Source organism: Chenopodium album, chromosome 24, assembly GCF_948465745.1.
Source record: "Chenopodium album chromosome 24, dcCheAlbu1.1, whole genome shotgun sequence".
NCBI lineage: Eukaryota > Viridiplantae > Streptophyta > Magnoliopsida > Caryophyllales > Amaranthaceae > Chenopodium > Chenopodium album.
This window is the reverse complement of record NC_137857.1, coordinates 33,871,607-33,898,358: the sequence shown is the minus strand read 5'-3', so window position 1 is coordinate 33,898,358 and position 26,752 is coordinate 33,871,607. Positions and strand designations below refer to the sequence as shown.

At 32.5% G+C, this 26,752-nt stretch overlaps 3 protein-coding genes across 4 annotated transcripts; 1 reads left to right on the top strand and 2 right to left on the bottom strand.

The window, feature by feature from the left end:
* Nucleotides 1-2,064: 2,064 nt before the first annotated feature.
* LOC145610281 (calcium-dependent protein kinase 2-like) lies at nucleotides 2,065-8,619 on the top strand. 2 transcript variants are annotated; one of them, XM_081665598.1, is made up of 9 exons: nucleotides 2,065-2,275; nucleotides 2,533-3,342; nucleotides 4,480-4,623; nucleotides 4,707-4,859; nucleotides 5,199-5,314; nucleotides 6,849-7,016; nucleotides 7,123-7,250; nucleotides 7,909-8,008; nucleotides 8,153-8,619. In XM_081665598.1, exons 2-9 carry the CDS (start codon nucleotides 2,547-2,549, stop codon nucleotides 8,225-8,227), a joined length of 1,680 nt encoding a protein of 559 aa, XP_081521724.1. In that variant the 5' UTR covers nucleotides 2,065-2,275; nucleotides 2,533-2,546; the 3' UTR covers nucleotides 8,228-8,619. The 2 variants fall into 2 exon arrangements, with proteins under 2 accessions (XP_081521724.1, XP_081521723.1); XM_081665597.1 differs by having other exon boundaries at nucleotides 2,066-2,240.
* A 2,790-nt stretch (nucleotides 8,620-11,409) lies between these two features.
* Nucleotides 11,410-12,033, bottom strand: LOC145610898 (uncharacterized). Its single transcript, XM_081666160.1, has one exon. It carries the CDS (start codon nucleotides 12,031-12,033, stop codon nucleotides 11,410-11,412), a length of 624 nt encoding a protein of 207 aa, XP_081522286.1.
* A 12,267-nt stretch (nucleotides 12,034-24,300) lies between these two features.
* Nucleotides 24,301-26,045, bottom strand: LOC145612330 (phosphatidylinositol/phosphatidylcholine transfer protein SFH11-like). The gene is made up of 2 exons (XM_081667702.1): nucleotides 25,134-26,045; nucleotides 24,301-24,972 (listed from the first exon to the last, which is right to left on the bottom strand). Exons 1-2 carry the CDS (start codon nucleotides 25,953-25,955, stop codon nucleotides 24,520-24,522), a joined length of 1,275 nt encoding a protein of 424 aa, XP_081523828.1. The 5' UTR covers nucleotides 25,956-26,045; the 3' UTR covers nucleotides 24,301-24,519.
* Between the last annotated feature and the right edge of the window lie 707 nt (nucleotides 26,046-26,752).

Here is a 26,752-nt window from a genome sequence, read left to right as displayed (position 1 = left end):
AAGCTTTCAACAAGTTTTTCCCACTTTCTCTCTCTAGAAAATGAGAGTTTCTCTCTCTAAAAACCCTAACCTAAGCTAAAATTACACTAAGAAGCTCTTTTTTTCGTACAATTGGAGCTAAGAAGGTATATATATTACCCCAAATAGAAAGGACGGAGAAAACGAGAAAAACGACCCGTCTACAGGTCGGCACGGACGTGCCAAAGGTTGCACGGACGTGCAAACTTGTTAAAATACGTGCAGTGGCTACTGCCTGACCTTGCACGGACATGCTTCATTTGGCACGGACGTGCAGGGACCTGCACGTTATTGGCACGGACGTGCAGCCCTTTTCTGGCGAAACAACTTATTTTCGGAAGGTCATAACTTCTTCGTTACTCATCGAAATAAGGCATGTGACCAGTCGTTGGAAAGCTCTTGAGATGAAATTTATTCTCCAATTTGAATCACTTCAAAATGTTGAGTAGAACAAAAGTTATAGTCAGTTGAAGTTGGCCCTTGTGCAAACAATCCTTCAAAGCTTTCCAAAAGCTTTCCATTTCTCTTTAAGGCACTCATCCTTCTTCCTCCATTGCTCTATCAACCAAGCTTTCCCTTCTCCTTGTTCACTCATGATTGATCACATCCATATATGGTGCTTAAAAATAGCTACATTACATCAAAAACACAAACAACCCGTGAAGCATGGATGGTACAAAATTTGTATAAAAATAGGATAAATAATGAACTTTGATGTCGAATAATCACGAAAACAAGGTTCAAAAGTACCCTAAAATCGTACCAAATAACAAGTTATCATCAAACATTCAACATTTGTGTTTGGTAGCGGGCTTTTAAGCCAAAATGAAAAAAGTAGCTTTTAGCTACCTAAGTTACAAATAACATTCAACAGCGAAATTTACCAAACATGTTTTCAGACTAATAAAAAGTCAAACAACCAACAAAAAAGCCAATACAAACAGCCAGTCAAACAACCAATCAAACCACTCGACAGCTAATAGCCAGCAGTCAATTGCCAAACAAGGCCATAAAAGAAAAAGGCAAAAGCCAATGAAAAAGCCAACCAAAAGTTATTTACCAAACAAGGCCATAAATAAAGAATTAAGCATGCCACGAGTAGAGAGTATCATGCATCGTAAAAAACATAATCCCTTAGTTAAAAACTTAGTCCCTTCATTTATTTTTATCCATTTCAGATTTTTAAGGACTAAGAACCTATTTTTTTGGGAATTTGGCAAGTAATTAATGGGAAGGACGTATGTTTTTACTTCGATGGGTTTAAGTGTAGTTAGTTGGCCGGAATGATAACACTAGGCCCCAAAAGGTGAAAAAAAAATATATTGAGGTCCCAAAAGGTGAAAAATCTAAAAACTTAGTCCCCATCTTTATATTTAACTCGTGAAAAAGTAAGTAATGACTTTTAAGTATGTGTATAATTTGTATGAAAAAATTAAAATGTAAGTAATGATAGAGTGCTAATTGTAGTAATAGGATGAACATTTTGGGACATCCAAAATAGTATATTGCCTGTAATAATGGGATGGAGAGAGTAATGATTAAAATTTTACTCCGTATGTGGTTAGTAGCTACCACTATGGGCCTAGGGCTCTACTTAGAACTCTCATATGGTTTTGAGTAGAGGTGTCAAAAGCACCTGACCCAATCCAAAACTGACCTCGAAAAATATTTGATTTAGGTCGTGTTCCCGTTGACTGAACTGAACTGAATTGAAATGATTATTTTATAAGAGAAGGAAATTAGGAGCTGAACTGAACTGAAAATATTCGTATGAGAACATGCCTTAGATTTATACTCGCGCGGACATAATAATGTTGCATGACTCAACTTTAAAAAGTGACCTGACCCGACCCGACCTCATCAGACACGATCCGATCATCCGAATTGATACCCCTAGTTTTGAGTTTAATTCATAAAGATTTATCGACTCCATCCTCTAGTCATTTCAACTTTATATTATTTTGAATTTTTTTTTTTAATTATTTTTTTGACAAGGAGTTCAACTTCAAATTTGTATGTTACTACTAGAGTAAAGTCGATTGGATCCCGTTCAAAAGAAAAAAAAAAGGTCGATTGGATATTAGAAGTTCATGTCAATTTTGTAATTTCCTTGAACACGTTTTTGAAGACTCTTACCAAATTTCGGTTTTAAAAATCTTAAATTTCTTTTTATGTGAGAGGACAAGATTACAAGAACAGCAGTGACGACTGTAATTCAGCTGGTGAGTCAACAACTCTTCCATAAAACCAAAAAAACGTTCGTTCTTTTCAACTCCCATCTCAAAAGTTTTAATTTTTCTTCTAGGAATTTTCTTTTTTTTGAATGATCAAATCATCAAAAATCTCATATTTTCTGGGTTTCAATTACCCAGATTTTAATCTTCTTCTTTTCACCCCAATTTCAGTTAATTTGAACTGAAATTCACTTTTTTTTTTTTGAAAAATAAAACCCAAGTCAATCAATTGCAAAATCATCATCATAATAATTATTTCTTGATCTACTATTTTTTGCAGAATCTTGAATAATAATGGGTTGTTGTGCAAGTAGAAGCAAGGTTTCAGAAACCAAAATGAATGTTGTTAGATCAGAGAAAAGAACCAGCAACAGTTCAAGCAACCCAGAAAATTCTCAGCAACACCTTAGAAATTATCAGCAGCAACCCCAGCAACAGAGGCAGCAGATTGTTGTTCAACAACTAAAACCCAATTCCCAAGTCATACAACAAGAACAAAGGTATATTAATAATAATACTTCTACTAATAATAGTAATCATCAACCCCAAAAACCTAGGATTGCAATTGCTGGCCCACCTGCTGATACTATTTTGGGTAAGCCTTTTGAAGATATTAGGTCACACTATAAACTTGGGAAAGAATTGGGTAGAGGTCAATTTGGGATTACTTATTTGTGTACTGAGAATTCAACTGGACAAACTTATGCTTGTAAATCAATTTTGAAGAGGAAATTAGTTAGTAAGGCTGATAAAGAGGATATTAAAAGGGAAATTCAGATATTGCAGCATTTATCAGGGCAGCCTAATATTGTGGAATTTAAAGGGGTTTATGAGGATAGACAATCTGTACATGTGGTGATGGAGCTTTGTGCTGGAGGGGAGTTGTTTGATAGGATTATTGCTCAGGGGCATTACTCCGAACGAGCCGCCGCCGCGGTTTGTAGGCAGATTGTTAAGGTTGTGCAGATTTGTAACTTCATGGGGGTGTTGCACCGTGATCTTAAGCCGGAGAATTTCTTGCTGTCTAGTAAGGATGAAGGAGCTATGCTCAAGGCTACTGATTTCGGGTTGTCGGTATTTATAGAAGAAGGTTGATTTCTTACCCTTTTGTAATCATTGCTTTAACATAATTTGTGTGCACATTGTGTTTGTTTGATACATTGGCATTCACATACTATTCTTTGTTCTGTATTGCTGCTTTTTTGGATGTGTATACACCTTGAATTCCTTTCCCACCTAGAAGAAAATAAAGAAACATAATGGAAAGGAGATACAATGTTTTCTATTTCATCATCATGGTTTTTTTGTATTGATGTCTTTTGGTCTGTTGACTGTTCTGCTATTATATTTGAGAATGCTTTCGATATTTTCAATAATAATTATGTCGGTAGTGCATGAAAATCGACAAGGCTTGTTTGCCTTCAGAAGCTAGTTAGAGATGTCTCATTTGGCATCTAGTACAACTGTGCCCTGTCCGTATAAGGATTATAAGGGCTATCACAATTGTTTCTTATGATCTTATCTGTATTGAGTTATGACTTCAATTTTTGACATACAATACTTCAATAATAATACTCGTAGAAGAAATTTAGTTCCTTTAAGATGATCATGGTTTTGATTCTGCAGTACCTATTGAAATTTGGATTACAATTTCTATACAAGAGTTACTAATTGTAATTGATTGGATGGACATAAGCGGACAGATTTGAAGGCTTAGCTTAAAGAGTTAAAGTACAGTATTAGCAAGTTTTTCTTTGTATCAAGATGAAGTGTTGTAATTCCTAGGGGATATTCTGGTCAATTTGTCATCTTTTTGCAAAATTCTTCTTGTCTTGTAAAGTTGTAAGTATTGGCCAATACCAGGTTGTGATGATAACTCTTGGCTGGGGAGTTTGGATTTGTCAATTGAAAAAAGTATCGAGGCCTTAGTGCACATAGTGACAAAAGCATATGGGGGGTGGGGTGACTGTGTGATGGAATAATATGTGGTCTCAGCTGCAAAACTTTTCTGTTAAGCTGTTACATACAGTTTTTTTTTAATAATTTTTTTTTAATTTATTTTAATATTAATTTCTTTGATTGCCAAGCGTATGAAAGATATCAAAACCAGATTTTGATATAAATCAAACTTTTCTATTGTTGCTTTTTACATACTGGTTGTCTTATTAGTGAACTACTAATAATTTGGGAGAGCTGAAAACTAAATTTGGATGAACCTAATTTCTAGGCAAGGTATATCGTGATGTGGTGGGCAGTGCTTACTATGTCGCTCCTGAAGTACTTCGGAGAAGGTATGGGAAGGAAATAGATATTTGGAGTGCAGGAATAATGTTGTATATTCTTCTCAGCGGTGTCCCACCTTTTTGGGCTGGTATGATGATGTTTCTCTTATTCTTCTTATTTTATTCACTCTGAGTTGTAGAGTCAGACAGTTAACTTGGTTTACATCTGCAGAAAACGAGAGAGGCATATTTGATGCTATACTGAAAGGAGATATTGACTTTGAAAGCGACCCATGGCCATCTATATCAAAAAGCGCTAAGGACCTGGTCAGGAAGATGTTGAATCCTGATCCAAAGAAGCGAATTACTTCTGCAGAAGTGCTTGGTAATGTGCCTTTCTTGCCTCCTTTGGTAGAGTGCCATACTTGAATGTCTTGTATCTCCACTCTTCAATGTGCTAACCTTTCAACTTTTAAGTTTAGTAACTCAATGTATTTTCTATCTCATTCACACGATGTATCTTGTCATTGCCATCTTAAGATGTTAATTTGATAACTTACAACTATTCTATTACATTTTGACTTTATATTATTCTGGTTAGTCACTAATTGAAAGGGTATTTGCTCTACGTGCTGTTTTTTTTCCTGACTATACCAATAACAGTGTAGCCATGTTATTAATTTCTATGAAAATCTTATACGTATAATTTCTGTGAACCACACAGAGCATCCTTGGATGAGAGAAGGTGGAGATGCATCAGACAAGCCAATAGATAGTGCAGTGCTCTCTAGAATGAAACAGTTTAGGGCAATGAATAAGCTAAAGAAGCTAGCTTTGAAGGTATGCTTCTATACAGAACTTTTTAAGTTTCCTTGTACTATATAGTATTTACAGATATTCTTTCAGGCAGAATAAAGGATTTTTTCTTAAAAAAATTAGGTACAGAATGGTTTGACAGATTTTGACTTGGAAAAATTCAGTTTCTGGGAGAAAAATCACATTAAAAAAAAAAAAAAAAAAAAAAAGAGTTGCGCAGAGGAATGTTCCCTTACACCCTACTTAACTTAGTAAAGCTGATGTAGGCTGAGAATTCTTTAACCAAGTAGATTGGACATTTGGGAAATTCTTTACTTTCGAACATTTTAGATTGGGAAATTATAACCTTGTGTTTTATATGATTTTCTTATGTAAACATAACTTTTGCATTACTTCCTGAGGTAACCTTAAAGTTGCACAACATCATTAAATCGGATGAAAAAGCTAATACCTTTAGTTAAAACATATACAAGTATGTAAACTGAAAATATTTATAAAAAAAACCCCCAAATTTGTATTAGGAAATGAAAGGAAGAGTTAAAAAGATTAAAAGGAGCTTACTTATCTTCTTTATCTTTTTCATTTGAACCATTTTAGTTTATATATAATGAAATTAAAATCTTTAAAAAAAAAAATTATGAAATTAATTAACAGAGTTATGTTTTCCATCCAGTTTAATGAGTTTTTACAAGTTTATGGTTACCTCAGATAGTAGTGTAAAAGTCAGGGTTATATGAGAAAAACGTATAAAACACAAGGTTAGCATGGTATAATATCCCTTAAAATATTAAGCCTTAGATCTGTAGTCTAGTTTATGAACTTGGTCAGTTACTAAAACTAAACATGGTACTTAATTACTTATCCTTCAATCTGCCATTTTCCAACAATTCGCTTGGTTTTGCCTTTTCTGATTGTCTACATGTAAATTTCTGGAGCCTTGAGGTGAAATGAAGAATCCATCTAAACTAGGCTATATGTGCCATGTTACTTTAGCTATATGACCAACTATCTTATGAACTAGCTAATTAAATCTCCCCTCCCTCTCCACCCCCCCCTCTATTTTGAAATTTTAATATTTTGTGGTCAGTCTTAAAGTAAATATACCAATACTTCTATTGTGTAAGACCTGTAAATCACAAGGATGGGAGAGCCCCAAAGGTCTATTGCTAGATATTTTGGTATTTATTGGATTTTGTTTGGAGAAAATGGCATTTTGTCTGCATTGGTACATCCGTACATGTCTTTACCTCTACTAACGATGCTTTAATTACTAAGTCACATATGCATAGGCCAGTACTTAGTTGCTCCATGCCCTTTTACGTTTCTGTTTGACCTTTGAAATTTAGGCATACACAATTTGTATTCCTTGGCTTCCTTACATTCTTCTGGACAGCCATTCTAAAATGACATCTGGTGTTGTAGTAAATAGATTCTTGCCGTTTTTGAAAGTTTGATTACATATCTCATTTCAGTTATATCTTTTCAGTTTGATATTTTCAGCTTGTGATAGTAACAGATTAATAATTTGGATTTTGATGACCCTGGCTCATTGCTGCAGGTTATCGCAGAAAATATGTCCGAAGAAGATATTAAAGGTTTTAAAGCTATGTTTGATAACATGGACACAGACAACAGTGGTTCAATAACCTATGATGAACTTAAAAAAGGATTAGCTGAACTTGGGTCAAAGCTTACTGAAACTGAAGTCAAGCAACTTATGGAAGCTGTAAGTTGAATACTATCATTCAGCTTCATATGATTTGTATTCTACCATGGTTATCTTTTAATAATTTACTTTGTTGATGGTTATCATATAATTGAATCTTTTGCAGGCTGATGTTGATGGAAATGGGACAATTGACTACACGGAATTCATCACTGCAACAATGAATAGGCACAGATTGGAAACAGATGAAAATTTATTAAAAGCATTTCGATACTTTGATAAGGATAATAGTGGGTGAGTCCAAAACAACTTCCTCTGCCTCCCCCTCTGCTTCCCCTTTCCCCTCCACAGGCATTTCTGAGTTTTTGTGCGTTGCTTAAATATGCACATGATATTCCCATATCATTTTCTGCTAGAGGAGCTTGCATGTTTTCCACTTCATTCTTTCTGTGGTTTCTTATCGTGAAATTATATCTCATCTGTTAATACGTTTGACGTGTTGCAGCGTGATTTTCTGTTGAGGTTTGCTTCTAATTACGTTTAGTTAAGGTTTTTTTAAGCAGCTTGTTCATTCTTGGAGTTTTTATAGCTCATCTGCTCTTTTGATTCTCTTAGAAGATATTCATGAAACAAGTTCTTCAAGGATACTTTTGTTTGATTTTACAGGAAAAAAAAAACAAAAAAACAAAAAAACAAAAAAAAAAATAAAACCCCTTGTATCTTACATAATTCTCATCTCATGAACTTTATTTTTCTTCAAAATGTTGCTCTACAATGGTGGCGTATGTTTATGAGCCATTTTTAACTTGAGGGCGGCGTCTTTACTTTAATAAACATTAATGCTATCAACCAACTTCCTTAATATTTGAGGAACACTCTTAACTCCCCAAAGCAATGCTTATTGTGAGGATGAACAGAGTTCAAGTTACTGAAATTACCTTTCTTATGTCAGATTCATTACAATGGATGAACTGGAAAGTGAGATGATGGAATACGGAATTGCTGATGAAAGCAGTATCAAAGAAATTATCTCAGAGGTTGATACTGATAATGTAAGTATCTAGTAAACACAAATTTAAAATTCATTGGCATTGTGCATTACTAGCATTAGACAGAAAATTGGCCAATCAGGCAATCACAATTTTAGAATAGAGTATCATTGTCTGCATTTGACTGATTTTGTTGACATATTATAGGATGGAAAAATCAACTATGATGAATTTTGCGCTATGATGAAAAGTGGTACAACAGCACAAGTAAAACTCTTCTAGTTCCAAGTTCAGTCCATATAGCAGAGATGTTTTGTATAGTCTGCAGTCAGCCCGGTAAGTTTGCTTGTGATTATATTATTTTAGACGGGAGTAGCAGGAAACCTCGTCTATGAACGTGTACTCTGCATTTTTGCAGGAAGTTTGAACATGTGTAAATGTATTTTCACATAGATTTTGTTTAATTGCTTAGGTTTTCCTTTTGAATCTCTGCTTGAAGCAGAGGAATTTTGTAACTGTATCTAAGATAAACCCTCACAACTCCTAGTAGTGTTTGAGGTTTATTATTGTTCATACCGTGAAGTATTATACGATGGTGCTATGTGTTTTGGAACCGGACAGTTTCTTCCCTGAAGAAGAGAATGAAAAGGGTCGAGTATATGTTCCCTTGTAAATGTTGTAATATGGATGATTTTAAACCTTTGACTATATGCACTCCCTTAAAATGACAAAAGAGGCCCATAACTTTTCGCTTTGCTCATTCTTTGGTCACTTGGGTTGGGATCTTCTGCTGTGCACAACTTCATGAGAGGCTTACTAGTTTGTTGAGCGAAATCTAAAACAAAGAATGGTTTCCAATGACATTATATGTTGTTTGACATGAGTTGCAAAGGTCTTGTCGAATGTGGATTTGGTGTTTTAAGCTAGACTAAAGCACCCCAAGCCAATTCTATCAGCTAATGAGGGTCATTGAAGTTCGTTATCCGAGTGTATGGCTACTTTGTGTCTACTTCCAGCTACTATGGTAGTCATGTACTTGTGTGACTGCGTACTCTGATTCGGATATACCAATTAATTGATTTTTGTATGTTGAATAAACATGTTCTAAAATAAGTATGAGTAATACTTTATTTTCCAATATACTCATCTCCAAGGTTAACCAATGGGGACAATGTGAAATACACTAGGAATTGATCCAACCTAGACCCCAAATTTGAATAACTTGAAATTGACCTGAATTGTCATGCATCAGTGCAAAGATACCAAGACTTGGCTGAGTAAGTATTACCCACTATCAGGTATGGATAATACAACCCAATACCACAATATGTTTTTTATTTTTTTTTTCTTTTCCCTTTCCTCTTCATCTTCTTCCTCCCTTAAACCCTTTCCCCAAAGCCAGACCCAGACAATCAGCCTGATTGATGAAATTTTGTCAATCAGCCGCTGTTGTGGGCCATACACCGTACTTGCAAATAATATTATATTCATTTGTACGGTTTTTTTTTTAACATTTGCAAAATTCCCGTTAGTGACGGTGACAAGTAAAGGAACAACCACCACCCCCATCTTCTCAGCCGCCATCACCATCACAGTCCATCGCAACCACCACCATCTTCGCGTCCATCATCACCACAACCCCGTGATTCTCTTCGCAACGACTCTAACGCCGCTTCGCGGCGGTAACAAAAAGACACCCTAGTAGCAAACGGTGTAAAGTAGGGCCATATCAAACCTTTGGGGGAAAGCCTTACCATCGCAGCGGCATTTTGAATCACCACAGGTGGTCCTATCGTTAGTGTGCAGATTTACTGACTTGGAGGAAGAAGGTGGATGGGAATTGGAGAGTGGAGGAAGAAAGAGATGAAAATACAAAAATACCCCCAATTAAATAAATAAAATGACATTTATACCCTCTGATTTACATCCCATGTAAATTAGCCTGATGAACTAAGATTTTCCCCTTTCCCTACCTCCATGGATAACTCCCATTGCCGGCCAAACCTCCACCCACCACACCTTCACCTCTAACAGCAAGAAACCCATCCCACTAGCTACTAACTTGGTCGAAAATCCAAAAACACGCAACTATCTCCGTTAAAAATCACCGGAAACCACCCAAAAACAATAGACACAAACTTATGGCTCTAGCCATTAAAATCGGTGAGTTCTATGCTGGAAATTGTTGAGTTCGATCGAAATTGACGACGGTACTTGTTTGTCGGTGCTCAGTTATTATTAATTTCTATACTGATATTATTGGTTTGTGTACTGTTATTTGTATATTGTTATTATTAATTTGTATACTGTTATTAAAAGGAGAGAAACTCCATTTTTACAACATGGGTAAATAATACGTGAAATTACATTTTTGCCCCTAGTATGGGCCCAACGAGCCCATACCTGGTAGTGGTCTATCACTACTCGACTTGACTTGAATTGACATGATTCAAATTGAGTTCCAACATATGATTCATCTCCCAAATATGAATCAACCTTGATTTCGGAGTAAATTGATTTGTCCTAGTGAAGCAGTTTCAACCTGTCCAACTATTACAAATAGGTATTTTAGTTGGATTGTGATGATGTGACTAGTTGGATTGTGATGATGTGACACGTGATAGGTTAAAACAATGTAACAATTTAACATGAATACTAATGTCATTACGAGAGGTAGCTCATGTACCTAAGTAAAATGGCATCATGCATACACATACAACTACAATTGCAAAAGTAACCAATACAAGATCACCTAAATCAAAGTACTCAGTCTAGACCCAAATATTGGTAATCCAATTATGACCTGAACCGTAATCAACGGAACACAAAAATTTAACCTAGTGTAACAAATGAGCAAACACAATTCATAAAGTTATTCCCATAAATATTAGTATACCCAAATTTGATCCAACCTAAAATGAATAAATTATAATGAAATAACGTTATTTTCAACACATCAACCTTTTTTTCAAATATATTATTGATCAAAGCAATACATTGACAAGCCAAGCCAAGCCAAGCCTAACTATTGCAATTAAAAAAAAACTGAGGAAAATTCTACTAATTAATTTCTACCTCTACTTAGCTTGACCTAGCTAGGAGAACACTCTAGTCACTTTTTACCCCAAAGGCTTTATTAATAAACATTGTTGGATTTCATGCATGTTATCATGTATAAATCTTAATTTTTGTAGCTTTCTAATAATGGGACTTGTTTATCATAATTAACATCATACATATATAGAGAAACTCAAATGCAACAAAAACATGGGTTTAACTTTACAACCTTACACATGACTATTAAAAGATCATAGCATATGCTACTTCATAGTACATACATTATTATAGATAGGTATGAAATTCCAATTACATAAATATACAAGAGTTCTTAATTCAACATGCATGAAAATGGCCTCATCATACTTAAAATACATAACACAAATATTATAAACTCACATTTTTTTTCAACGTAGAACATCCATGGAACTAGTGATGCTATTTGGACTAGTGACAGTTTGATTATTATTAGCTCTAGTACATTCACCATCTTCGAGTCCTAGATCACACTTCATTGACATGAGCAACTCGTTTCGTAGGCAGATAGATTCGTCCCTAAGCCGAGCATTCTCTTGGAGAAGTTCATAGTTAGACTCCATGACAAGGTTAAGTTTTTCGGCTAGTTGGTGATTTGCTGCAAGAAGTTGCAAAACTTGTGATTGAAGGTTTTCAAGTTGCTTGCGTTTGCGAAGCCTAGACCTTCTAGCTGATTCCCTATTCGATATCATCCTCTTAAGCCTTCTAATTTCTTGTTCTTCATTTTGCTCTTTGGTTGTATAATCATCTGAACATAAAGTGTTGATAATGCTATTATTAGGGCTAGATGATGATGGTGAATCAATATTGAGAGTTGGGTTTAATGTTGTTAGGTCATGAAGTGGAAGATAAGAGTGGAGATTTGGTAAGAATTTATTATGATTTGATGAAATAATGCCAAATTGGGATGAATTAATCTCATTGTTGTTGGGTTGGGTTGAAAGAGGAGGTGGGAGATGAAATCTTCTATCATCATCGTCGTCAATTTGATACATTTTTTCTTTTCTACGAGCAAAATTTCTCGAATTTTTCGAGCAAATAATGTAGAATGGCGAAGAGAGAACGACGTAGAAGAAAAAGAAAAAGAAGGTTAAGTATATAAAGCATAAGAGAGCATAATTTATAGACTACAAGATTCGAGTCTACATCAAGAAGTTCAATTAAACTTGCCAAAGGAAAATGGGGGTACATAAAAGAAGATCGCAAATGGTTTAATTTACAACAGGTGTAATGTATATATGTTTATTAGTCACCCTAATTCACGTAAAAGTTGATAACTTTGTGAAGTTAACTTTAATATGATCTTAGATGATTAAATATGTTATTGTTTTGTATGAAATACTATGACTATTTGACAACCCACTTATGATATCTTACATGATAAGGTGGTAAAATTTAAAACAATAAAGTAAATTTATTCGTTTCGCTAAGCTAGCACTACTAAAATACGAGTATGAAGTAATTTTTATGGTAAAAATTTAACACAATAAAGTTAATTTATTCGTTTTGTAGCTTGATTTGCTTGGGTTTTTTTTTCAATAAATGGGCTCTGACCCTCATTTGCATCAAAAAATGAAGTAATTTTTATGGTTCCAAATTGAAATAAAATTAAATTGAGATGTTATTCAGAGTGTCATCTCGATTTGAAAATCCTAAATTTTTCATTCAATATATCATTAAATTATCTTCTATTTTATTATTAAAAAAAAATATGTTTCAGCCAAACAATTCAATTAGATACCTAATCATTTTTTACACCTTAGTAATAATTTGCCAATGGTTTTTTTTTTTTTTTTTTTTTGGTTGGGTTTAAAAGAGAGCTTAATTACTTTCTTAAGCGACAAGAACATCCATTTTCAATGGTAATTCTACACGGCATTGATGCACAAAGAGACAATAACGTTAAGCATTTGAAAGTGTATTTAGTGCATGTGTATAAATGGAAACTACAGCTTAATTTCTTTGTCCCTTGCTTTACATTTATATTCTTGATGTGGGAATCTATGACATTTTTGTAAGCAGTTTTGTAGTAATAAACTAATAATTATAAAGAATGAACAACAAAGGTAGGTACTTACAAAGATGAGCATCTATAGTTATATAATAATATACATTAAAAAAAAAATGTTTCCAAATATTTTCTTAACATGGTTGATGAGATACCCTGATTAAGGACAAGATAAGAGCAATTGATTTGGGTCCTAATTATCAAGATTCAAGAACAATAAGTTTGGTAAAAACTAGTAGCTATGAATAGTGGACATAATAGGGTTTTGAATAAAATCAACTAGTACTTACAAAGACGTACTTATTATCTTAACATGACCTAAATCATCACCTAATCGTTGCACTCAGTCATATTATTACATAAGAAGGGCAATTGTATTTTGTAACGTTTGTAAGATTAACATCATATGAAGTATTATAAATATTCCATTCCAAGTTTTATTTATTTTTGTTTAAATTATTTATGAATGCTTCAAATAATATTATTTGATTTGTCAAAAAGAAAAAAAAACATTATTTGTGTTTTATATATTATAACGGAGTACAATACTTGATATTTACTTTGTGTCTTTTTAAGTGCCTCAACTCGGAACTTCGGCCAATAATATATTAATTATTAACATATATGAAGTATAAATTATAAAAAGTTGATGTTTGGAAATCACACATAGAGATTATTTTAATTAGTACCTATATAACTCAATGTCTGATCTTATGTATGAAGCATAAACATTGGCTAAAAGCCTAAAAGTATGCAAAAGTTAAACACTAGAGCACTTAAAAATAAGAGAGTGCATGTCGTTACTCAATTGTCTACATGGCACATGCAACAACTTATGGTTCGATTATAAGAGAAGACTATTCTAACCTTCTTATGTACTTTTTCCTTTTCTAAAAAATTAAATACAGAGTTAAAAAAAAAATATACAAGTACAATTTATAATTGTCATTCTTTTCAAAGAAAATATAGACACTTCATGATTAAGGACCGCACAATTAGTTTTCTAATATATTTAATTAAATGCTTAATTATTTTCAAAAATTAAAGCTTCATTGTCTATGGTATTCTTTTTCTATTTTTATATATACTTGAGGCTACACGCAAAACATATTTCATCTGTTTTAAAATAAATGCAAAATTATATTATTAGCTTTGCACTATCTATATACTTTCTCTGTTTAATTTTTAAGTTTACATACTCACTTTCTGTGTCCATCCATTTTTCAGTACCGTACTCACTTTTGTTTATTTTTTTCTGATAACTTTTTTTATTAATTTTTTTTTTATAACTCATTGTATATATATTTTCATAACATTAATTTTTTTTTTATATCTTTACTACTAATTGATAACTACGACTAAATTAGACAATAGAGTTGTGATTTATTTAAAACAGAGAAAGTAATTACGTAGTTTTTGCATTGACTTTAATATTTTGTGCTACATGTTAATAACTAATTATTTAAATTAAAATCAATGTTAATATATCAATCATTAAATTTAGGAGGTAGAATGTTGGCTTAGCTACTTTATCTACAACTCTATATCATGAAGTGAATTTAGCTCAGCTCAAATATCTATAATAAGAAACCACTTATTAGAATTTATGTTACGTTCATTAATAATACAAATAAGTTTAAAAGAGCCAATCAAAATAATGGAATCAAAACATCAAAGAAGAAAAAGTTTTCAGCCAACTTCTATAAATAGAAATATATGATTGGATTTAAAAAGAAAATTAATCAAAACAAATGGAAGATGTATTGTAATGGTAAGAACTTTGAAATGCAGCAATTATAAATACAATTATGGAAAATAAGAAGCATATAATAGATGAAGGCATTGTTTTTAGGGATCTTTATTCATAGAAAAAACATCATTTTGGCAATATTAGGTTGTTACTTGAAGTCCTTTTTCACTTTTGAGCTGCAAGCACTAAGTTAATTCACCTTTTTTGTCTAATTTTTCTTAGGAAGATAGCATTACCATCAATGTGTTGTCCTTAAATTAATAAATGTTAAATTGTTTACACAAGGTAATTAAGGTTGATTATTATTGCATGCATGTAGAGGTGTGATAGATAATGGTAAATCAAAATTTTGACCTCTCTTAATTTCATAACATGTGCCGACCACATTTTTATTTTTATTTTATTTTTTTTTTTTTTTTTGAATTGAAAAGTTGAGAGGGTCAAATTATTACAAAAATAATAATGTATGTATATATTGATATTGAAGATTTTGATTATTTCTTCATGGTATACTTACTAGTAATGTTAGGCTCTGTTCTTTTGAGCTTCTGTGCAGATCAGAGCAGGGGTCATCAGAGCAGAGCAGAGCAAAGCAGAGCCGAGCCAAGCAGAGCAGAGCAGATTTCCACATTATAAATACTATTATTAATGTTATTATTATTAATGTTGTTGTAATCATCATCATCGTCGTCGTTGTCGTTGTTGTTGTTATTATTGTTATTATAATTATTATTATTATTATTATTATTATTATTATTATTATTATTATTATTATTATTATTATTATTATTATTATCAAGTGCATTTACGATTTAGGTGAGTGAAAATATAAATATATGTGTACCATATTTAACATATGTTAATAGTAGAAAGATAAAAGACAATGGTTTACTTATATTTATTTCACAAAAATTTTAAAATAAAATGATTTAATAAGTAATAATGATTTTACTTATAAATTTGTCTTAATCATGTATTTTTAACCCTAAAAATAATAATAATATACAAAGTACTACTTGAAAACAACCTCTTCTTTTTAATTCTTAAAATGTATGGAAAGATTTGAAAAATAATTCAACTCAATGAACTAACAATCAATACCCACATAAAATGTTTCTAAACATTGTGATTCTAATATCAAATGTTTATAAAAGAAATTGTTATTAATTGTTATTATTATTATTTATTTATTTGAAAGAATTGTTATAATTATTAGAAATTATTAATTAATAATATTATTAAATATTAATTCTTAATAGTTTGAATAATTATATATGTTATTGATAATTATTATTATTAATTATTAATTATTATTAATATTTATTAAATTATTTTTAATATTAATAATTATTATAATTATTCAAAATAATGATTATTATCATCAATACAATATTAATTATTATTATTATTGAATATTAATTATTATTGTTGTTATTATTAATTATTATTTGAATATAGAGCATAGCCGAGCAAAACCGAGCAGAGCAAGAGCATATTTCTTTTGAGCAGAGCAGCTCTAAAGAACGGGGCCTTAGTAGTGAATTTGTGGTATGTGCATGCAAGCTCTTAAGTCATGTTTTGTTCACCTAATTTCACTTATTTTATATAAAATAGTTTTAAGTAATACTCCGTATCAAAAAAAGTTTAGAAAAAAAAATAATAAGAAAAATCTAATAAGAGTTACTTTTTTTTTTTTTTTTGAATAGTAATAAGAGTTACTTAAGTTCAAATAACAACTAAAATAGGATTTACTGTAATTAAGCTTAGATAAGTTTAGTTTAAATAAGAGAAGATAGCTTTAAGTAAGTTAACAGAATAGACCCTAATAAAATGGAGTAATCAAATACAAAGTTCATTAAAATTTTGCAATAAAATCACTCCATATAAAATAGATAAATGATAGGCCTTTTACATGAGATACTATGAAATTTCTATGAAGCAAATACAACATGATACAGTATTATATATGTCATATTTTGCAAAAATTCAAGCATCAAATCATTATGTATTTTGAAGCCGCCTAAAATTACATACCTCATAATTAAATAACATAGGCTATAATTAGATACCAAATAATACGAAGTATAATTTATTTGTAGATGGAATGTACAACAATTTTGATTGATAACCCATTAACCAACCTAAAAATCCAACATGAAAAGACCAATTTCCAAAATCTTGACCTAAACATTACATTGTGCAATATAGCATTATCCCAAAAAATCCAAAAACAAAAGAGATAATTGTATAGATAAAGAATTAAAGACATTCATATACTTGTACTAAACTTGGTATAACCTTAGTTGTTGTGGTTCGTTGATAGATAAAAAATTATGTGGGGTCACATCAATATGCAATTTTCTAAATATAATCTAATGAATTAAATGGGAGTTATAAAATTCTCGTGATTACAACAAAATGTTACTGTAGATCGTTTATTTAAAAAGGTTGTATATTTCAATGTTATGAGTGAGAGATCCACATCCTATTAAGATATAGGATTTTTTTACTTTACCACACACACAAAAAAAAAAAAAATTAAAAATAAATAAATAAAAATAAAAATAAATAGAAATTGTTTTTTACTATCAAAAATTTTAAAAGTTGTATTTTACCACCAAAAAAATTTCTAAAAATTATTTTTTACCACCTAGCGTTAAGAAAACCGTTAAATTTAACGATTAAAAAAAACTGTTCGATTTTCGTGCGCAAAACATGTTGTTCATAGGTTTAGGGGGGCATTTTGATCATATGGGTCCAATTTAAAGTCAAATTTGACCAAAATGATCAAAAATACGTAAAACGAGGTATTTTAAAACATGCAAAAGGTAACATTTTCGATTATTTTTTGTTAATTCCGACCTCAAATTGGTTCCAAAGGACCACAATGTCCCCCAAAACCCCTAAATATAATGTGTTTGGCACGAAAATCGAAGAATTAAAATATTCCGTTAGTTTATTGACGGCAGGTGGTAAAAAAATAATTTTAAATTTTTTTTAATTGTAAAATAAAACTTTTAAAATTTTTGGTAGTAATAAACAATTCGTGATTTTTTTTTGTGGTAAAAGTCAAAAAATCCTAAGTTGTATATAACGCTTATTGTCTTGATGGAGGATCCATATGTCCGGGCTCGATTCAATTCGTGATGTATTTGTTGCATCCAAATTTCTGCTGTAATAGTTGTATTTGTATTACTTATGTAAGAAAATTATATACATGCATTTAGTTTTTTTTTTTTTTTTTTTTTTTTTTTTTTTTTTGAAAGAATACATACATTTAGTATTGTTTTGGTTTTCTCCTGATTTAGAATTTCTATATGTTAATATTTAGATGTGTAATATTGATTTTACAATTTCTTATGTTTATTTATGCTATTATTTCGATGGACTACGTTTCAGGCTCCCTAAAATCTCTTACATTAGATAGAAATCTTATTATATACAAAGTATGAAATTATTGTTTTTCTTTTTATGCTAATTTACATTAACTGGTGATCAAATTTAACTTAACATTACTAATGCATGTCTATGATAGTGTAACTTTCTATGGAGTATAATTTATAACAATGTGTACTCTGTAATTTTAAATATTAACTGATCAAATTTATTTATTGATAAGTGTTGCAATAAAACAATTGCGACCATGACCGGAATAGAATTCATGATATGGGCAACCTTTTTGTGTGGCATAAAATCGTTGAATGTAGTGATCTCCACTCATGGGGTTAGCTTCCATTTCCAATGATATTGAAAACATATAAAGTATCCGATTTATCCTAATTAAACAATGTTGAAATCCCTAATTATATAATATTATTACATTACACACAACATTAAGGGTCTGTTCACATTTACTGAACTGAACTGATTGAAGCTTAATTGAACTGAACTGAACTGATTGGAGCTGAACTGAACTATACTGAACTGAATGAGCTGAAATGAATATTTTATGAGAGAGGGAAATTAAGAGCTGAATTGAACTGAACTGAACTAATTGAAGCTAAATTAAACTAAACTAAACTGATTAGAGCTGAACTGAACTGATATTAGTAAATTTGAACGGGCCCTAAATAGCCGGGCTATACATTACATGCATGGTATACCACTCACTCACACTCTTGAGTTCTTAAGCTTTGTTTAGTGCTTGTCAATGTTATAAACAAATTAATACAATTAATCAAAATAAAATTAAGTGGATTAGACTGATTTCATTAGAGTGGGCGGCTGTAGGCCATGTCATGTGCTCATTATGGGTCCCTCTTTTTCACTGACAATAATATGTACTATGTAGGCAGTGTGATTTGAGCTTTACTTAAGTTTGGCAAGATTAAGAAGCTTTTATGGACCATAAAATTATCTTATGAAATGCATGCATCGTAAAGTCTTAAAAAGCTTTTTATGTGTACAATATGTTTTTTTTTAAAAAAAAAAAAAAAAAAAAAATACAATAATAAATTTACTGTATAGTAACAAGCTTTAAAAAGACTTTATTCTTAAAAAAGAATTAGAGATTATTCTCAAGATAAATTATTTTGTTAAAAATACAAATTTATTAATAAAAGGAATAAAATATGAATTAGGTTCTTCTATAAAAAAGATGTATCAGGATGGGAGCTAATTAGCTATATTGCCTATATATTACTGTAATGATTGTAAGAAAGTATTTATACATACAGTAATATTTATACAATATTTATTGTACATCCGTCTTTATCATATATGAGTATATATAGAAAATCCTAATTAAAATACCACATTACTTTATAGAGTAAGGACATCTGAAATTTCCAGGTAATACATCTTACATGAATGAGTTGTTGGGCTGTCCTTTAACTTAAGGACTTTATACATATATATACCTTTCTAAGCTTTTAATTAAAGTACAATTAATTCATTAAGAATTAGTAAGAAGGAATCCAAGGTTTTGGGACTCTTAAAAAATGGAGCAACTTGCAGAACAGACAACTATTCATGTTTAGGATGGAGTTGCACGTGAGGTTTAATTTCTTAAACATAATTAACCACCCAATAATATTATATGCACGTGTGCTCAAACTATTTTACTACTCGTATGAGCATACTTACTTCACAAGGCAACTTGTATAGTATAAGACTTGTTTAAATGATAAAATTAAATGAGTATGTACCAGATAAATAGCATGTTGATTGACTCTTCTAATACCACATCAATACTAGCTATTAGAGAAGTGCAATTAATAATCATCAGATTGTTACAATTCACATATAATAACCCCATTCTAACTAATTACCATCACTAAATACATGCCCAGAAAAATCACATTTAAGTTTGTCATTGTGTATTGTTGTATGTAACGTTTTAACACTACATCATAACATATATGTGTACTCATAGTCAAAATGTGACAACTAGATCCAAGCATAAAGGAGCTAATTTTGCGACAAGGTGGACGTGGGGTCCCATGCACACTTGCTCCCTTCTTAATGCATAAAATCCAATATCAATACTACTCTCCCTCCCTTCTATAACTTTTCTGCCCATTACCCTCCTTGCTCTCCACTTCTCTATAGTAGGAGCATCTTAGCTTCTACTTGAGTAATAGAATTAAAGAGTTAAAAATGTTTATTTTGGTAATTAATTAGCTTAGGCTGCTTCTTTATATTGCATTACTAGTTATTATATGCAATATAGTGTAAGAGAAATGAATGAAGCACAAATTATGATTGACATAGATGAAGTAGTAGCAGAGCTACAAAGCGAAAGGCGAAAGAATGCTGAGCTTTTGCAAAGGATAGCAGCTCTAGAAGCTCAAATTCAACATGAAAGAGAAAAGAGATCTTCTGGTTCTCCCATGAAAACTAATGGTCAAGTATGTTATTTTATTTTCAACTGTTTGTTTTTTCTTGCCTTTCAAGTTGTTTTGTATTCTTATATGATAGCTTTTGATAGTATAATTATGTGCAATGAAGTGCATTCTTACTGATTTAATAATTTCATTTTCATTATTCGGCGAAGTAGGAAAGCAAGCTAAAGAACTCAAATTAAAGTTGATCTTGGAATTAGATTGGATTTAAACATCTGATCCAAAATTTTATTACATTTCAAAACTACCAAAAGAATAATCTAATACAAAGTATAAGCTTACATGTATTGATGTACTCGTACAGATTATCAAACATATTTCTCTAAGATTGTATTTGACTAAAAGGTTAAATCATGGAGAATGTACATGTGTGGACGTGTGGTTTATCATTGATCAAATGAAGTATAATGAGTATTAAAGTTTTGAATAAAAATAAAATTTTGGGTTAAGGTTACGTACATTTAAACCTAGCTAAAACGAATTAGCTATAGGTTGAGACTTGAGAGCCTGATGAGAGGTACTTATCTTTGTGATTGAGTTGCTTGTTTTGGTTTGATTCCATGAACGACAAATTGATCTCAACTAGATTAATAAGAAGATTTATTAGTTGTATCCATCGTACGTAGTAACGTAGTACATTAGAGTAGTTGATATTCTTTAGAGTTTTGTAATTTTGATAACTGTGCTTAATTATGTATGTTTTTGGAGTAGCTATGAAGCATGTGTATGGGAAATTAATACCTAGGATTTGATCTTCATAGTATACATTGGTTGTTTCAAATTAAATCAATTAATCAGACAATAAATGAACCTCATTGCTTGCTTCAAATTTGGCTCGATCTTTTAATGTAAAATAAGACTCAAGATCCTAGGCAAGTTTTCTTTGAAAATTGGTAAGAACACAGCTAACAAAGTTTTGTCTTGGCATATCAAAAGCTATCGACGTTTTATGCTTCACTATACTAACTTACATAAAAAAGAGATTAATGAACGGACATTGCTACATCTACCCACTGGATAGTTAACCCACTACTGAATGTACTTAATTAAGGATTAATTAGGGCAAAAGAGATTTTTGAACAAGGAGTTACTCTTAGGTGTGCTTGATAGATTTAATTATTCTTCAATGCATTATAGAACTACAATCATGAACTGCACCGTATTAAAAAACATTTAGCCCTAAACATCGAGCCATGCATCTTTTGGTGGCTCTAGCTAGCCTGGCTAATGTTGGTGGACAATTAGGCCGAGCCATCCCAAACACTATGGCTCGGTCAATTAGGCCAGGGCTGCACTTGATCAGCTTTAACCTTACTGCTTTGTAATTTCCTTTTTTTCAGGCTAGCCATCCTAATAGTACTGAAGAAAGAAGCAGCATGAAACACAAGAGACAAAAGATAGAAATAAGTGTTGAAAATCTTAATATGGATGAGCAAGATGCTGGTTCAAGAACTCCAAAAGATTCTAAACCTGAGAATGGTGTTGTAAGTTGGATGTGTATGGATAATGACACACAACCTCTTCTTTTCGACAAATCTAAAGACATCGAATCCATTTTGGAGTGTAAAGATCATACAGATGACAGTGATGATGATGAAGACGAATCGTGTACTTATGAGGATGCACAAGATCATGTGAAAATAATAGTTGAACATAGTGAAGGCCAAGAAGCAATGTGTATGAACTCCAAAGAGATTAGAACCCGAGACAACCTAAATGATGAGATTGATTTTTCGAGCATGAGTAAAAAATTGGAACATCATTGGCAAGAAGTGAAGAAGAGTAAAGGATTTAGAAACTTGTCTTTACAAAAGAAGCCTCCTAAAGTAGCTTTCTGCCCCAAGGAAGTAAGGGGAATATTGGAGTCTCGAGTGCTCGATATGAAGAATGCTCAGGCTCATACAATGAGGAAGATAATAGTTTTCGCGTCATTAGGCCTAAGGCATGGGTGTGATGATATGTATGAATTGAACTTCAACCATTTCAGCATTTTGAGGAAGGGAGAACCTTATATCTCACAAAGTAATCCAGGGGTAACCAATTAAATAAGTTCTTGTATGACAAAGAATTTCTGTATGTTTGTTGTGCTTCAGAACTACTAAAATGCTAGCTTGGTTTTGTGTATTACAGGAGCATGTTTTATTCGAAAATCCTGGAGTGAAGAGGAAGGTTTTTTACCCCAATCGCCACAACCTAGTGTTATGTCCTGTTCGGATACTAGAGGAAGAACAGGCTATGCGCCCATCTGATGCTACATGTCCAACATGCTTGTTTCTGAGCATCAAATATGGTGGGAGTACAAGAAACATTCCGCAGAATGAGTAAGGCATCCTTGTTTTCACCTAGAATTACTTATCTGAACTTATTAGCCCTTGTTATAACTTGCGTGGGTATATTGGGATGTAATGTTCTGTTGAGTTGTTCTAGATATGTAAGACAAAGAATGGGACGAAACAAGCTGAAGTCGTTTGGTCCACTCATATGCCTTATGGCGAGGCTAGTCAACGTCAGAACGGGGAGTTTCTTCTTTAAGGCACTTGGTATCACACTGCTCTTTATGGCAGGTTTTCCTGATGACTTTGTTCAGAGGGAAACTAAGTACAGGAGCTTAGACCTGTTGCAGAAGTATTACAGGTATGTAAATTAAGTCTGTTTTCAATGAATAAGGTTCTCACTATAATCACTGTCGAATTACAAAATCGGTCTTTTGTTTTTGTATTGAATAAAATTGCAGAACAGATGAAGATGCAGCAGGGGAAGAGCTTTTCCTTGCAAAATCTTCAGCTTCTGAACTTGTAAGATAATTTCTTTTTAATTGATACACTGTATTATATTCGCATTTATTTTGTTTGGACAGCCTTTTTAAGCCCGTAATTTGAGACATTCTTTGTGTAATTTCCTCAGGCTACTCCTAAATTGGAGAAGCCTAATACAAAGAGAACAAAAAGATCAAAAGGAAAGAAGCACCAAACTGCAAGTTCTGCAAGCAACGAAAATTCACAAAGGCCTTCACAAGCAACAACCACAATTCCTCCTGTCACTCCTAATGCAACATCTCAGACTATGCCATCATCAAATCATACAATCTTCAACTCCGTGCAGCCTAATATATTTTACAATCAACATCCTTTTTGTCCGATGTTATTCCCACCTCGGCCAGCTAATGCAGTGACACCATTGATGTATTGGCCTATGATTCAGAATGCATATCCTACTTGCCCTCACCCAGCTCCAACTTATGACTATCGGTCTATAGATGGAATTTATCAAAGCCATTACATGCCAGTCCATCCATGGCCTTGTTATAGCCAAGGACTAGGAACACGCGTTGCTGTTGATTCAAATGAAGCTGCCATTACAGACTCTGCAAGCAGTAATGAGCATAAGTAAACTCTAGTAAGGTTGCATTGTGCAAAGACTTTTCTTAATATTCTCAATAATACTACATCAGTAATGTTATTGTAACATAAAAGTTTACGGCTTTAATATGAAGAGTTGCCGTTGCAAAGTCAGTAGAGGAAGCTAAGGGTAATAAAATATGAAAACTTCAGTAATGAGATTGCTATACAGAAACACTAGCTGAAATCCAATTTTAATAGCAACTAATTTTGGACTATAATACTATAGTATATGCCCAAATCTACACTTATCTATGATCAACTGCAAGATTAAATACAGCAACTAAGATATACGTAGTACTAATTTTAATCTGTTTTTTCTTGAACAATGTTATGTATACACAGTTATTGCTGTTTAATTATGACATTATGGTGTCTGAAAACCAATCAGACCATATTCTAAACTCACAATTACTAAGGAATTGATCGAATTGGATTAAGGCCTTGACTAATTAAACATGCAGGAGTCACCTAAATGTAATTCAACCTGTATTCAGCTCTGCTGTGTTTACCAGCTTCAACTGCAGACCTTTTAATTGTTCGGAAAATCTTTGCAGCACCTGTTTAGTCTCTCCAAGTGCTGCTTCCATAGCGCGAAATCTTTTTTCTGCTTCATCTGCTGTGATTTGCAGCTGTTTTATTGTTTCTGACAGTGGAGAATTGTCTTCGCCTTCCTTTGTAAATTGCCCACTTTTGTAATCTGGTGTGCTTTGAGCACTCAACCAGGTTTGTTCCACATTCATTGTATCATCATTATACTCTTCAGTCTTATTAGACTTAAGCAGCTGTAAAATATCCGGATCATTCCATGGTCCTTTATCGCTTAACATACATCCACCGTGATCAGAACACAAGCATTCTCCACCAAGGAAACTTGGCAAGTTACTTGGATCGATAGCTTCAACGAGTTTACTTCTGAAGTTAGTCCCTAAAACCTGCACATATTCTTTTATTAGTCCTGATGCATTGAAAACATGTTTCAGAACCTTTTTTTATTTTTTTTGAACAATAATTTAAATTCCTGTAAAGTTAGCATCATTTTGCTTCTGTACCTATTTGAAAAGAACAATTGTTTAAGGACCAAATAAATGAGCACCTGTATCTTTGCAGCAGTATGTGCATCAAGAAAAGTCTTCAGGGCCTTCCAAAGAGCGCGAAAACCAGACCCTGCATTAACAATGTAAAGGCTGTTCAGAGTATCAGGGTAGTAATTGCTGTCAATCTTTTGAAACTCCAAGAACAGATATCTTGCTTGTTTGGAGAAGCTTGAGATTCCAATCCCCTTCACATCTAGAATAGCCGTGGTTGAACCAATTCGCTTCCCTGCGGCAACTGTACAAGCAGGGTACCTCAATCGCGCTGTTTTTTCCTGCTCGTACACATGATGCTTCACCAGCCTATCAAGAGTTGTTCTCTGAAGAAGTCCCTCAAGGTCTAACATTCCCATCCTCTCAATATACACTGGCCTCCCACTTCTATCTACGCCATGATAACCATGAGGATAAAACTTTTGTACCTCTTTATATTCCTCAAACTTAAACTCTTTAGCAATCGCGTCTACCCCAAACTCTTCCCTCCATTTTAGATGATTGAGAAATGATTCTTTGGCTTTCAAGATATCATAGTCTTTTGTGTGCAGAAACCTCAATAGAGTATGATAATCATATGGAATCCTATCTGCTAAAACCTGCCTGTCCTGCTCTTGAAGCAGTTCTTCGCGTAACTTTTGAACAGCTTGATCATCATTAGGATCATGGACATCCTCAATCTCATCACCTTTGTTCCTCCAAACTTTTTTGCCTAAACTTTGTAACACCTTAAAAGATGATGACATTTTTCTTGGATTACAAGTACAACAACAAGACTCATGGATCGCGCTCTTAGAATATCTGAACAATTTCTTAACCATAAGTAACATAACTTTTTTTTTTGCCTTACATGGACCGCTTAGAATATTTTGTGTTACCTAAATAGAGTATGTCCTCTTAGATTAACCTACCTACAGATTCCTGAAACCTTTTCCATACAATCCATAGGTGAAATGTTGAATCCAAGTGCTAATGCTTTTTAAAGGGAAAATCAGAGAATCTCTGTTGCTGCTAACTAAAGGAACGCATGCTACTTTTACATCCTACATAGTTAATTACATGTATCATGCTATTCATGCTGTCATGTGAATGTGAACCAGAAGCTGTAAACCAGCACTGATGTACTAATGGCCTTAGCGAACCGGCCCACAAGCTTGGGCTTGATAGCTTCTTTCCTCATAGGATGTTTAAACCAGGCCAGGCCCATAAACTCAAGATTTGGGTTAGTTGAAGAGGAGTTGGTCTCTTTGAATGACTTTAACTTTGTTTTTTCATCACACGGAGTAATCTCTAAACTTATTAACCTTTATATAGTCTTAATTCGAAAAAATAGTCTTAATTCGAAAGTACTAATTTCTTTCATCCATGATAATTCGTGTTCAAAACCTTAAATTTTTGGTGGGATATATTTGGGTTATCATTATCAATTCTCTTTATAAAAAGTTTTCATCTTTCAATAATTTCAAGGGCAGATTGATTCATTAGGGCGCCAAAATTCCCTTGAAATTGACTATAAATTTAATTAAAGCTCATGCATCTTTATCAAACATTTTTTTACTGCACAACAGTACTTTACAAACGGGAAAAGCTCTATATACAAGTGATGGAACGAATAAAAGAGGTTGAT

Bases quoted from the DNA above. Each gene is read 5' to 3' on its own strand.
- LOC145612330 (XM_081667702.1), bottom strand. From the start codon at position 25,955: ATGTTACTTATGGTTAAGAAATTGTTCAGATATTCTAAGAGCGCGATC. The intron at 24,973-25,133 runs GTGCTCATTTAT...GAATATGTGCAG, and splicing joins ATACTGCTGCAAAGATACAG to GTTTTAGGGACTAACTTCAG.
- LOC145610281 (XM_081665598.1), top strand. From the start codon at position 2,547: ATGGGTTGTTGTGCAAGTAGAAGCAAGGTTTCAGAAACCAAAATGAAT. The intron at 4,624-4,706 runs GTATGATGATGT...TTACATCTGCAG, and splicing joins TGTCCCACCTTTTTGGGCTG to AAAACGAGAGAGGCATATTT. The intron at 7,251-7,908 runs GTGAGTCCAAAA...TTCTTATGTCAG, and splicing joins TTTGATAAGGATAATAGTGG to ATTCATTACAATGGATGAAC.
- LOC145610898 (XM_081666160.1), bottom strand. From the start codon at position 12,033: ATGTATCAAATTGACGACGATGATGATAGAAGATTTCATCTCCCACCT.